Consider the following 22,700-nt stretch of genomic DNA (forward strand, 5'->3'; position numbering starts at 1 on the left):
CAGATTTCTTGCCGGGACATATGGTACAATACAATCGGCAAGATAGGATGGAGCTAGACCGTGTAGTATTTTATACGTAAGTAGTAAAACCTTAAAGTCACATCTTAAGTGCACAGGAAGCCAGTGCAGGTGAGCCAGTATAGGTATATATGTATGTATATATGTATATAAAGGTATATACAGTATAGGTATATATGTATGTATATATGTATATAAAGGTATATACAGTATAGCTATATATGTATGTATATATGTATATAAAGGTATATACAGTACAGGCGTAATGTGATCAAACTTTCTTGTTCTTGTCAAAAGTCTAGCAGCCGCATTTTGTACCAACTGTAATCTTTTAATGCTAGACATGGGGAGACCCGAAAATAATACGTTACAGTAATCAAGACGAGACGTAACAAACGCATGGATAATGATCTCGGCGTCTTTAGTGGACAAAATGGAGCGAATTTTAGCGATATTACGGAGATGAAAGAAGGCTGTTTTAGTAACGCTTTTAATGTGTGACTCAAAGGAGAGAGTTGGGTCGAAGATAATACCCAGATTCTTTACAGAGTCACCTTGTTTTATTATTTGGTTGTCAAATGTTAAAGTTGTATTATTAAATAGAGGTCGGTGTCTAGCAGGACCGATAATCAGCATTTCTTTTTTTTTGGCGTTAAGTTACAAAAAGTTAGCGGACATCCATTGTTTGATTTCATTAAGACACGCCTCCAGCTGACTACAATCCGGCGTGTTGGTCAGCTTTAGGGGCATGTAGAGTTGGGTGTCATCAGCATAACAGTGAAAGCTAACACCGTATTTGCGTATGATGTCACCTAGCGGCAGCATGTAGATGCTGAAGAGTGCAGGGCCAAGGACCGAACCCTGGGGAACTCCACATGTTACCTTAACATAGTCCGAGGTCACACTGTTATGGGAGACGCACTGCACCCTGTCAGTAAGATAAGAGTTAAACCAAGTCACGGGTGAAAGGTCATTGCTCCGACAGTCGAACAATTGAAAGGCGTTTCAATCGCCAAATTCACCCTTTTAGAGTTCGGAAATCGGTTAAAAAAACATATGGTCTTTTTTCTGCAACATCAAGGTTTATATTAACGCCTACATAGGTCTGCTGATAATGTTCCCCTTTAAAAGTTTGGTGGACAAAATGAGAGCAAAAAAGAAGTGGCATAAAACACGTCCTAGAAAGTCGGAGAAAGTTATACATGTAAACAAACAAAATGGCGCTCGCCAAATACTGGTCTGTATGCATGTGGGGCGGCATAGCTCGGTTGGTAGAGCGGCCGTGCCAGCGACTTGAGGGTCCCAGGTTCGATCCCCTTCTCCCGCCGTCGTGTCCTTGGGCAAGACACTTTACCCACCTGCTCCCAGTGCCACCCACACTACTTTAAATGGAACTCAGGTATTGGGTTTCACTATGTAAAAGCACTTTGAGTCACTAGAGAAAAGCGCTATATAAATATTATTGACTTTACAATTCACTCATGTTTTAGGGGTGAATTTTTCCAAGACCTTTCCATCTGCTTGTGATTTTATGAAAGCACAGGATGTCAACAAATTTAACAAAATACGCTTTATCTGCATTTTAAATTAAGCATTTTATTTTATTCATGCAAGACCTGGCCTGCGTCATGTTTGAGTAAACAGTGCTTGCAAGCCCCTCCCACAAGTACAAATTAGCACCCGCAGAGGTTTTTGGGAGCGCTGAGAAAAGCGGCATCATCATCATCATCATCATCATTTAGTACGTGCAGACTCCGTTTATTGAGATATTAATCCGGGATAAACAAAGCTTTGGAGCAAACAAACTAGGACTCTCAGAGGCGAGGCGCTAATGGAGTCCGCCGAGAGTGCGATTACAAAGCGGGAGATGAGATGGAGGAAGGTGCTGGGAAAGACAACAAATAAAGGGCGCTTCATCCCCGAGCTGTGGAGAGCAGCATCAGCACATCACGACACACCGGAGGCAGCTAATGGTGACCAGTTGATCTGCCGCTTCTTTTCTTTCTCCTATGTCCCCCCCTCCCTTGTGGAGGGGGTCCGGTCCGATGACCATGGATGAAGTACTGACTGTCCAGAGTCGAGACCCAGGATGGACCGCTCGTCGGGACCCAGGATGGACCGCTCGCCTGTATCGGTTGGGGACATCTCCACGCTGCTGATCCGCTTGAGATGGTTTCCTGTGGACGGGACTCTCACTGCTGTCTTGGAGCCACTATGGATTGAACTTTCACAGTATCATGTTAGACCCGCTCGACATCCATTGCTTTCGGTCCCCTAGAGGGGGGGGGGGTTGCCCACATCTGAGGTCCTCTCCAAGGTTTCTCATAGTCAGCATTGTCACTGGCGTCCCACTGGATGTGAATTCTCCCTGCCCACTGGGTGTGAGTTTTCCTTGCCCTTTTGTGGGTTCTTCCGAGGATGTTGTAGTCGTAATGATTTGTGCAGCCCTTTGAGACATTTGTGATTTGGGGCTATATAAATAAACATTGATTGATTGATTGATTGATTGATTGAGTTATATTGTATGTTGCTAATTAGCGGCTCAGATGATGAGAGCTGGGTTTGATACAACAGTCCTCAGCTGTCTGCTGCACAACACCCAACACCGTCTGCGTGGAAGACTATTTGGGCGCCCAACACAAAATACTGCAAAAGTACATTCAGAGATGATAAAGTTACATTATTAGAAATGTATACAATATTTATTACAAATTAGAAATGTATATATAGTAGGGTTGTACAGGATACCTGTACCAGTATAATTGATTGATTGAAACTTTTGATAGTAGACTGCACAGTACAGTACATATTCCGTACAATTGACCACTAAATGGTAACACCCCAATAAGTTTTTCTACTTGTTTAAGTCGGGGTCCACGTTAATCAATTCATAAACATTATATAACGGTAAACAGTATGTATATATATATATACATATATATATGTAGGTGTGGGAAAAAATCACAAGACTACTTCATCTCTACAGAAGTGTTTCATGAGGGGTTCCCTCAATCATCAGGAGATTTTAATGGAAGCATTCACATACAATGGTTTATATAGGGCACAGAGTGGGTGGGTACAGGCAGGCGTAGGGTGTGGTGATTGGCTCATAAGTTACCTAGGAGGTGTTTCCGTCTATGGCGGCATGTTGAAATGATTTCACTGCGCTTGTTGAGGGATGATAGATCTGGATGATATATAATAAACAGTTTCTCTTTTAAGCATAGGTTGCATCTTTTATTACCACTGTTGTAAGGTGTGCTGGATGCAAGAATTTGCCATGTTATTGAATATTCAACATTATTGTCTTTGAGGTTCCAAATGTGTTTGCTGAGTTCTGTAGAATTCTGCAAAGTCTGGTTTCTAAAGGAGGCGTTGTGATTATTCCATCTTGTTTTGAACGCTCCTTCGGTTAGATGGAATAATCGGTTAGATGGAATAATCACAACGCCTCCTTTAGAAACCAGACTTTGCAAAAATAGTGCTCGATACCATGGTAGAGCGCAATATGTAGGTGTGGGAAAAATCACAAGACTGCTTCATCTCTACAGAACTGTTTCATGAGGGGTTCCCTCAATCATCAGGAGATGATGATTGAGGGAACAGTCCTATATATATATATATATATATATACACATATACATATATATATATATACATATACTGTATATATGTACATACATACACATATATCTACATATGTACATACATATAGTGTATATACTGTATGTACATACATACACATATATAAATATACATATACATACATACACATACATATATATACATACATATATATATACATATATAAATATACATATACACACATAAACATATGGAACTCTCCTAAAGGAATCAATAAAGTACTATCCATCTATCTATCTATTTATCTATATATATATATATATATATATATATATATATACACACTTATATACATATATGTATATATACATACATATATATATACATCCATACATAGACACACACACACACACACACACACACATATATATATATATATATACATACATAAATAAATGGGTTGTACTTGTATAGCGCTTTTCTACCTTCAAGGTACTCAAAGCGCTTTGACACTACTTCCACATTTACCCATTCGCACACACATTCACACACTGATGGAGGGAGCTGCCATGCAAGGCGCTAACCAGCACCCATCAGGAGCAAGGGTGAAGTGTCTTGCTGAAGGACACAACGGACGTGACGAGGTTGGTACTAGGTGGGATTTGAACCAGGGACCCTCGGGTTGCGCACGGCCACTCTCCCACTGCGCCACGCCGTCCCATATACATATATACATATATACATATATAAATATATACATATAAGCATATACAGTGGGGCAAAAAAAGTATTTAATCAGCCAGCGATTGTGCAAGTTCTCCCACTTAAAATGATGATAGAGGTCTGTCATTTTCATCATAGGTACACTTCAACTGTGAGAGACAGAATGTGAAAAAAAAAAACAGGAATTCATATTGTAGGAATTTTAAATAATTTATTTGTAAATGATGGTGGAAAATAAGTATTTGGTCAACCATTCAAAGGAGGTTTTGGCTCCAAATCTCAGGATACATGGCCCCATTCATTCTTTCCTTAACACGGATCAATCGTCCTGTCCCCTTAGCAGAAAAACAGCCCCAAAGCATGATGTTTCCACCCCCATGCTTCACAGTAGGTATGGTGTTCTTGGGATGCAACTCAGTATTCTTCTTCCTCCAAACACGAGGAGTTGAGTTTATACCAAAATGGATACATGGATGATACAGCAGAGGATTTGGAGAATGTCATGTGGTCAGATGAAACCAAAATAGAACTTTTTGGTATAAACTCAACTCGTCGTGTTAGAGGAAGAAGAATACTGAGTAGAAGATGGATGGATGGATTATTACACAGAGAAAAAGTTGTATACACATGTTATACATCAGTCTCATAGGAATAACAGTTGTAAAGTGGCTTGGGCTTTTTATAAGGACGCCTTGGTGCCGCCATTTTGAGACTAATGCATGGTGAATGTAATGCAGTTGTTGTATTGAAGTGGGAATAGCAAACTTCCTGTTGATTTTAGTTGGGGGCGGTCAGTGTATGAAATATAGGTCTCAGTGAGACCTATATTGAGGTTTTTGTTTCATGTGTGTATGATAGTCCTACAGTTTTGTCTGAGCAGAAAATCGCCATTTTGTGACAACAGCAGCAGCGCAATGGTTCTTTGCGGGCTTATAAAATCCAAACCCGGGTAGTAATTAAAACTCTTCCTTTAACTTTTAATCAGAAGGGTTCAATCTCTCTTCTGTGCTTATTTGAAGCAGAAACGACAAACGGCCACAGAGGAGATAATGTTTGAAAAAAAAAATGTTAGCCAAATTTTGTATTGAAGTGGGAATAGCAAACTTCCTGTTGATTTTAGTTGGGGGCGGTCCGTGTATGAAATGTAGGTCTCAGTGAGACCTATATTGAGGTTTTTGTTTCATATGTGTATGACAGTCCTACAGTTCCGTCTGAGCAGAAAGCTGCCATTTTTTGACAACAGCAGCAGCGCAATGGTTCTTTGCGGGCTTATAAAATCCAAACCGGGGCAGTAATTAAAACTCTTCCTTTAACTTTTAATCAGAAGGGTTCAATCTCTCTTCTGTGCTTATTTGAAGCAGAAACGACAAACGGCCTCAGAGGAGATAATGTTTGAAAAAAAAAATGTTAGCCAACCTTTGTATTGAAGTGGGAATAGTAAACTTCCTGTTGATTTTAGTTGGGGGCGGTCAGTGTATGAAATGTAGGTCTCAGTGAGACCTATATTGAGGTTTTTGTTTCATGTGTGTATGACAGTCCTACAGTTTTGTCTGAGCAGAAAGCCGCCATTTTGTGACAACAGCAGCAGCACAATGGTTCTTTGCGGGCTCATAAAATCCAAACCGGGGTAGTAATTAAAACTCTTTCTTTAACTTTTAATCAGAAGTGTTCAATCTCTCTTCTGTGCGTATTTGAAGCTGAAACGACAAACGGCCGCAGAGGAGATAATGTTTGGAAAAAAAGCAACATTTTTTAGCCAACTTTTGTATTGAAGTGGGAATAGCAAACTTCCTGTTGATTGTAGCCGGGGGGTCTCAGTAGATGAAATATAGGTCTAACTGAGACCTACGTAATGGTCTTTGTTTCATGTTTCGACGACATTCCTACTGAAAGTTAAAGAGAGTTTTTTCTGTGTTTTCTTCCTAGGGGGTGCTAAAGCGCAATTATGAGTTTTGGGGTTTGTTTTTTAATTAGATCGCAATTTTCGCCAATCCTGATGTGTGTGTCAAATTTGGTGAGTTTTGAAGCATGTTAAGGGGGTCAAATTACAGCTCAAAGAGGCGGCGGTATAATAGTAAAGAATAATAATAATAATAATAAAACCTTAGAAATAGGGTCCTCTGTCCCAAAGGGGACATTGGTCCCTAGCGAGTACAGATCCCTTGTCACACCTGCGACTGACTCCCCGGGCCTCTGTTGTGTTGAAAGCGATTGTCCTGCTGTCTTGGAGCTGCAGCGTCATCCTTTGCTTTGCTGGCAGGCTGTGTGGGAAAAAGAGAGTGGCGATAACGTGACGGCGCCGAGGTGAAACATGACTAACTGACTGAGCGCCTCGGGAGACAAAGACAGAGCGGTTCCTTTGAACTCCCGCCCAAAAAAGGAACATTTTTATTTTTCCGTTTCATTGCAAGTACAAGAAGTCATCCGTCGTAGCGCTTTTGAACAACCGGCGTCCCCTATTTATTTACACGGTAGTTAGGAATAAAGTGGTTCTTATGTACACGCGTTATAGTGCCGTGGGTCACAACCACACACGGGGAACAAGTCCACTTCAGCTGGCTATGTTCTAACAGCAGACACAGGAGGACCCCAGCCCAGGATGCAACACCCTCAGCAAAAACCATAGCAAGGCAGTCATGTCACTTTTTAGCAAACAGGCGGAGCGGGGGAAAAGTTCTGGGGGGTGGCTCGCACCCCCAAAAAAAGGAAACAAAGGCAACTCCACGGAATTGTCTTCCATTAAAACTGTTCGATAACGAGCACTTCTGGAAAAAAGTCTGTGTCCGTGTTCTGGCTCAAGAAAAGATATATTTTTTTGGCAACAATGAAGAGACATTTTGAACTTCTAACAGCGACCTACACGACTCCACGCGTCGCCACGGCGGCTAGCTATCAAAGGACGATTGGTACCAAAGGGCAAAGGAGCAAATACAAAATGATATTGGTTGTCGTAACAAAGTTCCGAAAGGTAAAGAAGGGCAAGGGTCGGTACATTCTGAGTGCTGGACTTGGCCTTGAGGTACCAAAGGAACCGGGAAGGACTCGGATCAACGCTCCTTAAATAGTCAAAGGCTTCTTCAGCTAAGTGAGTGGTGACTCCCCCCTCGGGGTGAATGTTTGCTCAAGAGAAGAAAAGGCAACCAAACGAGACGCCAGGACCTTGGGTCTCTTCTCTGGGCCGGTGGTCACAGGCTGGTGACCAGCTGCATCTGTCCGTCCCCCTCGTTGTGGGCTGGCTCCTGAGCCTGCTGGTCCCCGCTCGGTCGCCGCAGCGGGGCCTGGTAGAAGGTCTGCATGGGGGCCCCTCTGGTGCCCCAGGCGGGCCTCCCGGAACTGTAGTACAGTTCCTCAGGGGGCTGGGCCGATCGCGGCACCACCTCCAGCGGCTCGGGACTGCTGTCCGGGTAGGGAGAGTCTGGCAGGTTGGTGATGCTCGTGTATAAGGAATCACGGGCTGGCGAATCAGGCGCCCTGGTGCCGCCCTGCCCGCTGGGGCCGAGACTCTCCGTGAGGTCGGCCGTGTAGCTCTCCGACTCCTCCGGGTCACTCTGGTAAAGGACCGATTGGGCGCGTTGCAACAGCAGCGGCTCCTCCAGAGCTTTGTAAAGCAGCTCCACATCCTGCGGGGTGCGCTGCCGAACAAAGTCCTCATTTTGGTCTGCGCCCGTCTCTGGCCCGGCCCCTGTGGCTCCTCCCCGGTGCCCCCGGGCCAGGCTTCCGTCCCCTCCCGCGTTCCCTCCTCTCAGGTTGTTATGCACGAGCTCGGAGATGATCATCTTTTCGAAGGCAGCGGCGTCGGAGAGATTGCGTCGTACACCTCCGCCGCCGCCGCCCAGGGTTTCTGAGCCGCGGGGGTTGAGAAGAGGTGGTGGGCTCTCCCGGGTCCCGCCGCTTAGGAAGTCACAGCTGCCTCCGCCCCCAGGAGCGCTGTGCAGGGAGTAGCTGTTGTTGAAGTTGCCGTTCAGAGGCAGGGTCTCCATCCCGCAGGGGTCGCGGTTCTTGGATGTGCTTTCTGGAGCCAAACACAGGACACACAGAAGGGTTACGTCGCCTGGAAAACATCTGCCAGTTGATAAGGAGGAGGAGGAGAAGACTTACTCGGGTCTCGGAAAGTTCCTGTCCGTCCGAGAGAATGTGTTGCGAAGCAGATAAAATGAAAGACCAACAGTGTCATTTATGCAACGTCAACTTGATCAATTCATTCTTAAAGCTTTTTGAGTGGGGACGAGAAATCTATCAGCCATCTTTACATCTTTCTCACTCTCTGGATGAAGTTCAAACTTACAGACTTCAGCAACACACGAGTTCAAAAACAACTTCCTTACACACCAGGACTCGTTTTTTGCTCATTATTTTGAATGGCTCGACAAAACTCATTTCCAGAGGTGGGTAGAGTAGCCAGAAACTGTACTCAAGTAAGAGTACTGTTACTTTAGAGATGTATTACTCAAGTAAAAGTAAGAAGTAGTCACCCAAATATTTACTTGAGTAAAAGTAAAAAGTATGTTACTCAAGTACTGAGTAACTGATGAGTAACCTGATTACGGCAACAAATAATGCACAAAAACATAAAAATAGCAATGAGCAAATTCAGAGCCAGGAATATCTCTTAAGCAACTAAAACAATAATTTTGAATATTATTTTTTAACACTGTGATTACAAGTGGAATTATTCATTACTTATCGTGTTAAGCAACAGCTCAGATTTATCTGAGAGCCAGATGCAGTCATCAAAAGAGCCACATCTGACTCTAGAACAGGGGTGCCCATTACGTCGATGGCGAGCTACCAGTCGACCGCGGGGGGTGTGTCAGTCGATCTCCAGCCAGGCTTTTAAAAAAAATAGACCTAAAAATGAGTGATCATCAATCTTCACCAAGACGTCACTTAAATGACATTCACGGTACCGGAGGGTCTTGTGAGATGACGCTGGCTGCTGCAAGATCATTATTATGAAAATATGACCGAGAGGAAGGCGAGAAACACTTTTTATTTCAACAGACTCTCGCGCCGTACCTTCCGTCAAAACTCTAAAGGCCGACTGCACATTTCCTATCTTCACAATAAAAGCCCTGCTTCATGCTGCCTGCGCTAACTAAATACAGAGTCTGGGAAAACTGGCGTGCACAAGCGATCCCTCAGAAAGCTGGCGTGCACATCACTTGTGCACGCCAGCTTTCCGAGACTCTTATTTTGTTAGCGCAGGCAGCATGAAGCAGGGCTTTTATTGTGAAGATAGGAAATGTGCAGTCGGCCTTTAGAGTTTTGACGGAAGGGACGGCGCGAAAGTCTGTTGAAATAAAAAGTGTTTCTCGCCTTCCTCTCTGTCATTTTTTCATAATAATGAACTGGCAGCAGCCAGCGTCATCTCACAAGACCCTCCGGTACCGTGAATGTCAATCAAGCAAGCTACGGAATTTGCCGCCAATGTTTTTCTTGTAAAGTGTATGGAAGCTGGATGAATTAGATGCCAAAAACCAACCACTTTCATGTGGTATTGTACAGAAAGGACAACTTTTTTTGTCCTCCATTTGAAAATGTGGGCGTTATCATCATTACTGTCTGATTCCAATCAATGCAAGTCATCAGAATCAGGTAATACACCAACTTATATTCTTGTCTTTGTGAAAGAAAGACATCTATATGTGTTACACATGCTTGTATTATCATTAAACACATTTAACTTGTTTACAAAAATGTCTCTTTCATAAATAAATATAAATGATATATATAAATGAGGTAGATCCCCTCGAGTTGGTCAATTGAAAAGTAGCTCGCCTGCAGAAAAAGTGTGGGCACCCCTGGTCTGGAGTCATAGGTTCCCTAGCCCTGCTCTAATGGATCATGTGACCAACCACCTCAATTCTGGACTAGGATTGTTGCACGCGTGGCGCTGATTAGTTCTGATTGTACCGCCGCCGAGTCACTGATCAGCTTTGAGAGGAGAAAACTCTCCCCGGTGATTCCCGGCAGTCGAAGTCACAGAGAAACTTTACTTTTCAGATTTTGCTTTGGAAGTCAGGCCAGATGGACAACTTAGTCTCTTTGCAACTTAGTCTCTTTCCTTCTTCAGTCCTGACAATTGCAACACAAAAAGACCGGCGTGTGCAAAGCAAGCAAACAACACACACACACACACACACACACACGGACAGGGACAGACAGACACAGACACAGACAGACAGGGACAGACAGGGACAGACAGGGACAGACACGGACAGACAGGGACAGACAGGGACAGACACGGACAGACAGGGACAGAATGGGACAGACAGGGACAGACAGGGACAGACACGGACAGACAGGGACAGACAGGGACATGGACAGGGACAGGGACAGACAGGGACACGGACTGGGACAGACAGGGACACGGACAGGGACAGACAGGGACAGACACGGACAGACAGGGACAGAATGGGACAGACAGGGACAGACACGGACAGACAGGGACAGACAGGGACAGACACGGACAAGGACAGGGACATGGACAGGGACAGACAGGGACACGGACAGGGACAGACAGGGACAGACAGAGACAGAGGGGGACAGACAGGGACACGGACAGGGACAGACAGGGGCAGACAGGGACACGGACAGGGACAGACAGGGACACGGACAGGGACAGACAGGGACACGGACAGGGACAGACAGGGACAGACAGAGACAGAGGGGGACAGACAGGGACACGGACAGGGACAGACAGGGACAGACACGGACAGACAGGGACAGAATGGGACAGACAGGGACAGACAGGGACAGACACGGACAGACAGGGACATGGACAGGGACAGACAGGGACACGGACAGGGACAGACAGGGACAGACAGAGACAGAGGGGGACACACAGGGACACGGACAGGGACAGACAGGGACAGACAGGGACAAGGACAGGGACAGACAGGGACACGGACAGGGACAGACAGGGACAGACAGAGACAGAGGGGGACAGACAGGGACACGGACAGGGACAGACAGGGACAGACAGAGACAGAGGGGGACAGACAGGGACACGGACAGGGACAGACAGGGACAGACAGAGACAGACAGGGACAGACAGGGACAGACAGGGACAGGGACAGACAGAGACAGACAGGGACAGACAGGGACAGACAGGGACGGACAGGGACAGACAGAGACAGAGGGGGACAGACAGGGACACGGACAGGGACAGACAGGGACACGGACAGGGACAGACAGGGACAGACAGGGACACGGACAGGGACAGACAGGGACAGACAGGGACAGAGGGGGACAGACAGGGACATGGACAGGGACAGACAGAGACAAACAGGGACAGACAGAGACAGAGGGGGACAGACAGGGACACGGACAGGGACAGACAGGGACACGGACAGGGACAGACAGGGACATGGACAGGGACAGACAGGGACAGACAGGGACACGGACAGGGACAGACAGGGACAGACAGAGACAGAGGGGGACAGACAGGGACACGGACAGGGACAGACAGGGACAGACATGGACAGGGACAGACAGAGGGGGACAGACAGGGACATGGACAGGGACAGACAGAGACAGAGGGGGACAGACAGGGACACGGACAGGGACAGACAGGGACACGGACAGGGACAGACAGGGACAGACAGGGACAGACAGGGACAGACAGAGACAGAGGGGGACAGACAGGGACACGGACAGGGACAGACAGGGACAGACAGAGACAGAGGGGGACAGACAGGGACACGGACAGGGACAGACAGGGACAGACAGGGACAGACATGGACAGGGACAGACAGAGACAGAGGGGGACAGACAGGGACATGGACAGGGACAGACAGAGACAGAGGGGGACAGACAGGGACATGGACAGGGACAGACAGAGACAGAGGGGGACAGACAGGGACACAGACAGGGACAGAGTGTAGGAGCTGACCGGTGGAGTTGAAGACCCCAGGCGAGGTCGGGGTGAAGCTGTCCGCCAGCAAGGTGTTGTAAGGAGACGTCCCGCTGCGAGTCTGCAACACGGGGTTTGCCAGAAGGTGGTTTCCCATGGCTGCTGAGGTATTTCAACAACAACAACAACAACAACAACAACAATTAGTACGACACAATACTCACACACTGATGCTGTTTACACAGAACAATTACTACGGTCACTGAATGCATCATTTAACACAGGTGTCACCAACACCAGGTCGCCCGTAAGGACCAGATGAGTCGCCCGCTGGCCTGTTCTAAAAATAGCTCAAATAGCAGCACTTACCAGTGAGCTGCCTCTATTTTTTAAATTGTATTTATTTACTAGCAAGCTGGTCTCGCTTTGCTGGACATTTTTAATTCTAAGAGAGACAAAACTCAAATAGAATTTGAAAATCCAAGAAAATATTTTAAAGACTTGGTCTTCACTTGTTTAAAAAAATAATTTTTTTTTTTTTACTTTACTTCTTATAACTTTCAGAAAGACAATTTTAAAGAAAAAATACAACCTTAATAATGATTTTAGGATTTTTAAACACATATACCTTTTTACCTTTTAAATTCCTTCCTCTTCTTTCCTGACAATTTAAATCAATGTACAAGTATTTTTTTATTGTAAAGAATAATAAATACATTTTCATTTAATTCTTCATTTTAGCTTCTGTTTTTTCGACGAAGAATATTTGTGAAATATTTCTTCAAACTTATTATGATTAAAATAAAATAAAAATATTCTGACATTCTAGAAAATCTGTAGAAACAAATTCAAATCTTATTTCAAAGTCTTTTGAATTTCTTTTAAAATTTTTGTTCAGGTAAATTTAGAAGAAATAATGATTTGTCTTTGTTAGAAATATAGCTTGGTCCAATTTGTTATATATTCTAACAAAATGCAGATTGGATTTTAACCTATTTATCCAATCCACTTTATTTATATAACACATTTAAACAACAATAACGTTTCCAAAGTGCTGCACAGCCATGTTAAAAACAATTGTAAAAAATAAATAAATAAAAAAATATATATATATTATGCTCCACCAATGACTGAATAAAAACAAAAAAATAAATAAATATAAAACCAATAAAAACAATATAAAAACAAATATGATTAAAAACTATTTTAAAGGGTAAAATCAATTAAAACAGTAAAATAGAAATCAAAGTGTGTTTATAATAATTTAAAACATGTCATCAAAATTCTAAAACTAATCCTAACCAGGAAAAATTACTAATGATGTTCCATGAATTCTTTTTTTTAATTTATTTTTCAAAAAGATTCAAATTAGCTACTTTTTGTCTTCTTTTTTTCGTTTGAATTTTGAATTTTAAAGAGTCGAAATTGAAGATAAACTATGTTTCAAAATTTAATTTTCATTTTTTTTCGTGTTTTCTCCTCTTTTAAACCGTTCAATGAAGTCTTTTTTTTCATCATTTATTCTCTACAAAAAATCTTCCGTAGAAGGAAAAAAATGTCGGACGGAAATACCCTTTACTTTTTTTATATATTTATTTATCTGTTTCTATATATATTTATTGTGAGAAATCATTAAGATGATCAGTGTTTCCACAAAGATAATTATCATTAATTATTAATAATAACATAGAGTTAAAGGTAAATTGAGCAAATTGGCAATTTCTGGAAATGTATTGAAGTGTGTATCAAACTGGTAGCCCTTGGCATTAATCAGTAGCCAAGAAGTAGCTCTTGCTTTCAAAAAGGTTGCTGACCAATGATTTAATAGTTTATATCTAATAATTACAATGGTTCTGCTGCTAAGTTCACATTCTCTATTCCTGGGCCATTATTTTGAATCAGGGGCCACATTTTGGTGGGGGCCGGTGTATCTGTTTTTAGGAACACGATTACAAAACCTCACAATAATGTCTGATTGAATGCTAAAAACGGAAAGAAATTGTCTTTCTTTTTTTTTTTTACAGAATGAGACACCTAGAATGTACGTGAAAATAAAGAGTGTTACATTAACTATGAAGGATAAAACACTGAATATTGACAACATATGTTTCTGTAATATTGCAATGTTTTTTGCATAAAATGATTACTTTTTAATGTGAAATTATTACTTTTTAATGCAAAGTGGTGACATTTGTCATACAAAATTCTGACTTTTGTCGCAATATTGCCGATTTTTGTGTTGTTCTTGTAAAATAGTGACACTTTAGTTAAGTTTTTTTTCATGACAGTTTGGCTATGCCTTAGTTTTTCCTCTTCGTTTGTCTTTGTTTCCTGTCAGCGCTTTTATTTTGTCTTTATTTCCTGCTTGTCTCCCGGAGTGCTTTTTCCCCTCAGCTGCAGCTGATTGGCACCGGGCCACACCTGGTGTCAATCAGCCAGCTGCTATTTAGACCTGCTTTGCCTTCCACTCGGGGCTTGATTATTATCGCTAATACCTGTCGATGTCGTGCTACTACTTGTCACTTTTCCTGTATGCCGTGGACTGCTTTCTGTCTTTTTGTTCCTAGTTCCTGTTTGCGGGTTCCTGTTTCCAATTTGTCCGTTCCTGGTTCCCGGTTTGTGTTTTTTCTTTATATTTTGGACATTATATTATGCCGTCATCTCTGCATCTTGGGGTTCGTCACGTACAACTCCTGACAACTTTTTGTCATAAATTTGCCCAGTAAAATTCAGATTATTATCATAATATTGCCAAAATGTGAATGTTTTCTTAAACGATTGTGACTTTTGTAGAGTATAATTTCGACTCTTTCAATAAAATTGCCAATATTTTAGGTGTTTCTTGTGAAATTGCGACTGTTTCTGAGTAAAAGTCCAGCTTTTATCGTAATATTGCACACGTTCAATTTTTTCTGGCAACATTTTGACTTGCGTTGTGTAAATTTACGACTTTTAACACAATACTGCCAAAATTCTAAGTTTTTCTCGTAAAATTGTGACCTTTTTCTTGTGAAATTCAAATCCAACAAACGCTATTTTAAAATTTAAATGAATATTTTCATAAATATATATTTATACATTTTCTCGGAAAATTCTGACTTATCACAATATTGCCAATTTTTGTGTTGTACTTGTAAAATAGTGACATTTTTAGAGTAAAATCACGTCTTTTGTCATCATTTTGCAAAGTAAAATTCCGATTATTATATCACAATTTTTTTTTCTTATAAAATTGTGACTTTTGTCGAGTAAAATTACGACTTTTTTCATAAAATTGCCAACATGTGAAGCTTTTCTTGTAAAATTGCGACTTTTAGTGAGTAAAATTCCAACTTTTATCACAATATTGGAGAAATGTTCAGTTTTTCTTGTAAAATTTTGACTTGCGTTGAGTAAAAATTACAACTTTTCTTATAATACTAGAGGTAGGCATTTTTCGGAGTTATGACGAAGGTGGCAAATACAAGAACGTGTGTGTGTGTGTGTGTGTGTACTTGTAATATTGAATATTTTTATAAATTTTCTCAGAAAATTATTACTTTTTTATGTCAAATTATTACTTTTAAAGCAAAATGGTGACATCTGTCAAATAAAATTCGGAATTTTATCACAATATTTCCAATTTTTGTGTTGTACTTGTAAAATAGTGAAATTTCTTGAGTAAATAATGATTTTTGTCATCATTTTGCAAAGTAAAATTCCGATTATTATATCACAATTTTTTTTTCTTATAAAATTGTGACTTTTGCCGAGTAAAATTACGACTTTTTTCATAAAATTGCCAACATGTGAAGCTTTTCTTGTAAAATTGCGACTTTTAGTGAGTAAAATTCCAACTTTTATCACAATATTGGAGAAATGTTCAGTTTTTCTTGTAAAATTTTGACTTGCGTTGAGTAAAAATTACGACTTTTCTTATAATACTAGAGGTAGGCATTTTTCGGAGTTATGACGAAGGTGGCAAATACAAGAACGTGTGTGTGTGTGTACTTGTAATATTGAATATTTTTATACATTTTCTCGGAAAATTATTACTTTTTTATGTCAAATTATTATTTTTAAAGCAAAAATGGTGACATCTGTCAAATAAAATTCCGAATTGTATCACAATATTGACAATTTTTGTGTTGTACTTGTAAAATAGTGACATTTCTTGAGTAAATAATGACTTCTGTCATCATTTTGCAAAGTAAAATTCCGATTATTATATCACAATTTTTTTTTTCTTATAAAATTGTGACTTTTGTCGATTAAAATTACGACTTTTTTCATAAAATTGCCAACATGTGAAGCTTTTCTTATAATACTAGAGGTAGGCATTTTTCGGAGTTATGACGAAGGTGGCAGATACAAGAACGTGTGTGTGTGTGTGTGTGTGTGTGTGTACTTGAAATATTGAATATTTTTATAAATTTTCTCTGAAAATTATAACTTTTTTATATCAAATTATTACTTTTAAAGCAAAATGGTGACATCTGTCAAATAAAATTCAGAATTTTAGCACAATATTGCCAATTTTTGTGTTGAACTTGTAAAATAGTGACATTTCTTGAGTAAATAATGACTTCTGTCATCATTTTGCAAAGTAAAATTCCGATTATTATTATTATAAAAATTGCCAAAATGTAAAATTTTCTTTGAAAATTGTGACTTTTGTAGAGTAAAACGACGACTCTTTTCATAAAATTGCCAAAATGTTTAGCTTTTCTAGTAAAATTGCGACTGTTATTGAATAGAATTCCAACTTTTATTATAATATTGGACAAATGTTAAGTTTTTCTCGTGAAATTGTGACCTTTTTCTTGTGAAATTCCAACTCATTTTTCCCAACAAGCTTTTTTATATTTGCATAGTAGGTATATATTATTCATGTTGTAAATACTCTTCTTTATATATCTAGAAAGGCTGCTTCTGAAGAGGGAGGCATTTTTCTCAGCTCTCAAGGTAGGAAATACGTGTGTGTGTGTGTGTGTGTGTGTGTGTGTGTGTGTGTGTATGCTATTATGTAGTACAGAAAAAGCAAAGACACTTCATTTCCCAGAAAAAAGTGAGTGGAAACAATAAAAGGATGTGGTTCCAGGCCCAGGCCAGGAAGGAGCGGGCGGGCGGGAGGAAATCCCCCACAAATCAGTGACTAGTTTGTCCTCGATTGACTTCTTCTCTTTTTTTTTTTCTCCTTCCAAAAACCGCAAATGCAAGGGACTACTCCTTTCTTTTTTGTCACGGGGATTTCCAATGTGCGGGCTTGTAATGTGGACAGATGTGTGTAGTCAGCACCTTGTTGCCATGGAGACGCTGTGTTGCAACTTATCAAGCAAATGTATTTTAGTGTTTTACTACGTGCACTTTTTCCCCCGCGAGCTCACATCTCACATACTCTAAGTGTGAATCATGTATTTCCATACTTTTTGGTACTTTTCCATACTTTTCTAAATAAAGTGGACCACAAAAAATGTCATTATTGTCTTTATTTGAACAAAACATGTTAGTGTGGATGAAACATATGTTTATTATTGTTATTTAGTCCTTAAAAAATGTTGAACATACTAGACAACTTGTCTTTTAGTAGTAAGTAAACAAACAAAGACTCCTGATTAGTATTATATTGTGTCATTTATACACCTATTATTTTATACACTATGAGGGACAAACTGTAAAAAATGGATCATTACTCTACTTGTTCATTTACTGTTAATATCTGCTTATTTTATGTTTGAACATGTTCTATCTACACTTCTGTTCGAATGTAATAATCACTTATTCTTCTCTTCTTTGATACTTGACATTAGTTTTGGATGATACCACACATTTAGGTATGGATGCGATACCAAGTAGTTCCAGGATCATACATTGGTCATATTCAAAGTCCTCATGTGTCCAGGGACGTATTTACTGACTTTATAAACATAATATAAAAAAAAACGAAAGATGTGATGCCAAAAAATACTGTCGTAATCATAGTAGTATCGACTAGATACGCTCCTGTACTTGGTATCATTACAGTGGATGTCAGGTGTAGATCCACCTATGGCGTTTGTTTACATTGTGACACCAATGAGCTACAGTTTGTTGAGCTAGTCCTCATCCTGCAGTGATAATAATACTTATAAGAAACCTATTTTATTTGACATTAGTTTTGGATGATACCACAGATTTAGGTATGGATCATGTCGATACCAAGTAGTTACAGGATCATACAATAAAATATAATACCTAATATACCAATAATCATATGGTTAAGAAATACTGATGTAAAGGGTAGGTGTCATGCTCTTTTCTGTTTTAACATGTTCTATCTACACTTCTGTCAAAATGTAATAATCACTTATTCTTCTCTTATTTGATACTTTACATTAGTTTTGGATGATACCACACATTTAGGTATGGATCATGTCGATACCAAGTAGTTCCAGGATCATACATTGGTCATATTCAAAGTCCTCATGTGTCCAGGGACGTATTTAGTGACTTTATAAACATAATATAAAAAAAAACAAAAGATGTGATGCCAAAAAATACTGTCATAATCATAGTAGTATCGACTAGATACGTTCCTGTACTTGGTATCATTACAGTGGATGTCAGGTGTAGATCCACCTATGGCGTTTGTTTACATTTTGACACCAATGAGCTACAGTTTGTTGAGCTAGTCCTCATCCTGCAGTGATAATAATACTTATAAGGAACCTATTTTATTTGACATTAGTTTTGGATGATACCACACATTTAGGTAAGGATCATGTCGATACCAAGTAGTTACAGGATCATACATTGGTCATATTCAAAGTCCTCATGTGTCCAGGGACGTATTTACTGACTTTATAAACATAATATAAAAAAATAAAAAAATAAAAACCGAAATAAGATGTGATGCCAAAAAATACTCTCGTAATCATAGTGGTATCGACTAGATACGTTCCTGTACTTGGTATCATTACAGTGGATGTCAGGTGTAGATCCACCTATGGCGTTTGTTTACATTCTGACACCAATGAGCTACAGTTTGTTGAGCTAGTCCTCATCCTGCAGTGATAATAATACTTATAAGAAACCTATTTTATTTGACATTAGTTTTGGATGATACCACAGATTTAGGTATGGATCATGTCGATACCAAGAAGTTACAGGATCATACAATAAAATATAATACCTAATATACCAATAATAATATGGTTAAGAAATACTGATGTAAAGGGTAGGTGTCATGCTCTTTTCTGTTTCAACATGTTCTATCTACACTTCTGTCAAAATCTAATAATCACTTATTCTTCTCTTATTTGATACTTTACATTAGTTTTGGATGATACCACACATTTAGGTATCGATGTCGATACCAAGTCGTTCCAGGATCATACATTGGTCATGTTCAAAGTCCTCATGTGTCCAGGGACGTATTTACTGACTTTATAAACATAATATGAATATGCACAATTATTACTTTTTAAAGCAAAATGGTGACAACTTTTCTGTTGTACTTGTCAAGCAGTGACATTTTTTGAGTACAATTTTTTATTTTTATTTATTTATTATTTCTTCAGCCAATGGTCAACAAAATAAACAAACAGTTTTACATAAACAAACAGTTGTAGATTCATACATTTTTTTCTTTTAAAAAGAAGAAATGTTGCAGACCGAAAGAGTTCAGGCTGAAGTTGAACACTAAATAAAATGAGTAAAAGTATGACTTTGGTCATAATTTTGCAAAGTAAAATTCCGATTATTATTATAATATTGCAACATTTTTTTTTAGTTTTCTTATAAAATTGTGACTTGCGTCGAGTAAAATTACGACTCTTTTCATAAAATTGCCAAAATGTGGAAATTTTCTCGTAAAATTGTGACTGTTATCGAGTAAAATTCCAACTTTTAATATAAAATGTTTATTTTTTTTGTAAAATTTTGACTTGCGCAGAGTAAAATTACGACTTTTATTATAATACGAGAGGTAGGCATTTTTCGGAGGTCTCAAGAAGGTCACAAATACAACATTGTGTGTGTGTGTGTGTGTGTGTGTGTGTGTGTGTGTGTCCTTGTATTTCTACCCTTCTTGAGATTGGCAACAAACGCTAGTTTAAAATTGAAATGAATATTTATGTAAATATATTTTTTATCGGAAAATTATTACTTTTTTATATAAAATTGTTACTTTTAAAGCAAAATGCTGACATCTCTCATATAAAATTCTTACTTTTATCACAATATTGTCCACTTTTGTGTTGTACTTGTAAGAAAGTGGCATTTGAGTAAAATCACGACTTTTGTCATCATTTTGCAAAGTAAAATTCCGATTATTATTATTGTATCGGAATTTTTTTTAAATTTTCTTATAAAATGTGACTTTTATCGAGTAAATTCAAAACTTTTTTCATAAAACTGCCAAAATGTTTGGCTGATCTTGTAAAATTGCGACAGTTATTGAATAAAATTCCAACTTTTATGACAATATCGGACAAATGTTACGTTTTTTTTGTAAAATTTTGACTTCCGTCGAGTAAAATTACGACTCTTTTCATAAAATTGCCAAAATGTGAAAATTTTCTCGTAAAATTGCGACTGTTATTGAATAAAATTCCAACTTTTATGACAATATCGGACAAATGTTAAGTTTTTCTTGTAAAATTTTGAATTGCGCTGAGTAAAATTAGGACTTTTCTTATAATACTAGAGGTAGGCATTTTTCGCAGGTCTCAAGAAGGTCACAAATACAAAAACGTGTGTGTGTGTGTGTGTGTGTCCTTGTATTTGTAACCTTCTTGAGACAGGCAACAACCACTTTTAAAGTTTAAATATATATTTTTATAAATATTTTTTATACATTTTCTTGTAAAATTATTACTTTTTTATGTAAAATTGTTACTTTTAAAGCAAAATGGTGACATCTGTCATATACAATTCTGACTTTTATCACAATATTGCCAATTTTTGTGTTGTACTTGTAAAATAGTGAAATTTTTTTAGTAAAATCACGAAGTAAAATTCCGATTATTATTATAATATTGCAAACATTTTAAAGTTTTCTTATAAAATTGTGACTTTTCTCGAGTAAATATACAAATCTTTTCACAAAATGTTACGCTTTTCTTGTAAAATGGTGACTGTCATTGAGTAAAATTCTAACTTTTATCACAATATTGGACAAATTTGCAGTTTTTATAGTAAAATTTTGACTTGCGCTGAGTAAAATTACGGCTTTTCTTGTAATACTAGACGTAGGCATTTTTCGGAGGTCTCAAGAGGGTTAAAACCAAGGACGTGTGTGTGTGTGTGTTTGTGTGTCCTTGTATATGTGTATATATTGTATTTGTAAAACAGTGACTTATTTGAGGAAAATTGTGACTTTTGTCAATTTGTCAAGTAAAATTCTGATTATTATTATAATATTGCAAACATTTCAAAGTTCTCTTATAAAATGGTGTCTTTTGTCGACGACTCGACGACTCTTTTCATAAAATTGACAAAATGTTAAGCTTTTCTTGTAAAATTGCGACTTTTATTGAGTAAAATTCCAACTTTTATCACAACATTGCACAAATGTTCAGTATTTTTTTGTAAAATTTTGACTTGCGTTGGGTAAAATTACGACTTATTATAATAATTTTGGCGGTCTCCAGAAAGTCTGAAATACACAAATGTGTGTGTGTGTGTGTGTCCTTGTATATATGTATTTATTTTACTTGTAAAATAGTGATATTTTTGGAGTAAAATTACGACTTTTGTCAAAATTTGCCAAGTAAAATTCAGATTATTATTATAATATCGCAAACATTTTAAAGTTCTCTTATAAAATGGTGCCTTTTGTCGACGACTCTTTTCATAAAATTGCCAAAATGTTAAGGTTTTCTTGTAAAATTGCGACTGTTATTGAGTAAAATTCCAACTTTTATCACAACATTGTACAAATGTTCAGTTTTTTTTGTAAAATTTTGACTTGCGTTGGGTAAAATTACGACTTATTATAATAATTTTGGCGGTCTCCAGATGGTCTGAAATAAACAAATGTGTGTGTGTGTGTGTCCTTGTATATATGTATTTATTGTACTTGTAAAAGAGTAAAACGATTTTTGTCATATTTTTCCATGTGAAATACCGATAATTATTATAATATTGCAAACATTTTAAAGTTCTCTTATAAAATGGTGCCTTTTGTCGACAACTCTTTTCATAAAATTGCCAAAATGTTAAGCTTTTCTTGTAAAATTGCGACTGTTATTGAGTAAAATTCCAACTTTTATCACAACATTGCACAAATGTTTAGTTTTTTTTGTAAAATTTTGACTTGCGTTGAGTAAAATAACGACTTATTATAATAATTTCGGTGGTCCCCAGAAGGTCTGAAATACACAAATGTGTGTGTCCTTGTATTTATGTAAAAATTGTACTTGTAAAACAGTGATATTTTTTGAGTAAAATTACGACTTTTGTCAAAATTTGCCAAGTAAAATTCTGATTATTATTATAATATCGCAACATTTTAAAGTTCTCTTATAAAATGGTGCCTTTTGTCGACGACTCTTTTCAT

At 38.7% G+C, this 22,700-nt stretch overlaps 1 protein-coding gene across 6 annotated transcripts in view; it reads right to left on the reverse strand.

Annotated features, from left to right (window-relative positions):
• Positions 1-6,691: 6,691 nt before the first annotated feature.
• Positions 6,692-22,700, reverse strand: part of adgrl1a (adhesion G protein-coupled receptor L1a) — a 502,860-nt gene continuing 486,851 nt past the window's right edge. For 3 of the 6 annotated variants that reach the window (XM_061905195.1, XM_061905196.1, XM_061905197.1), the window contains 3 exons: positions 12,221-12,343; positions 8,425-8,442; positions 6,692-8,338 (listed from right to left, as the gene is read on the reverse strand). In XM_061905195.1, coding sequence (XP_061761179.1) covers positions 7,512-8,338; positions 8,425-8,442; positions 12,221-12,343 — 968 coding nt within the window. In that variant the 3' untranslated portion in view covers positions 6,692-7,511. The remainder of the gene's footprint in view (positions 8,339-8,424; positions 8,443-12,220; positions 12,344-22,700) is intronic. The other 3 variants (XM_061905199.1, XM_061905201.1, XM_061905200.1) reach the window with 3 other exon arrangements.

This window comes from Nerophis ophidion, linkage group LG07 (genome assembly GCF_033978795.1).
Source record: "Nerophis ophidion isolate RoL-2023_Sa linkage group LG07, RoL_Noph_v1.0, whole genome shotgun sequence".
NCBI classification, from domain to species: domain Eukaryota; kingdom Metazoa; phylum Chordata; class Actinopteri; order Syngnathiformes; family Syngnathidae; genus Nerophis; species Nerophis ophidion.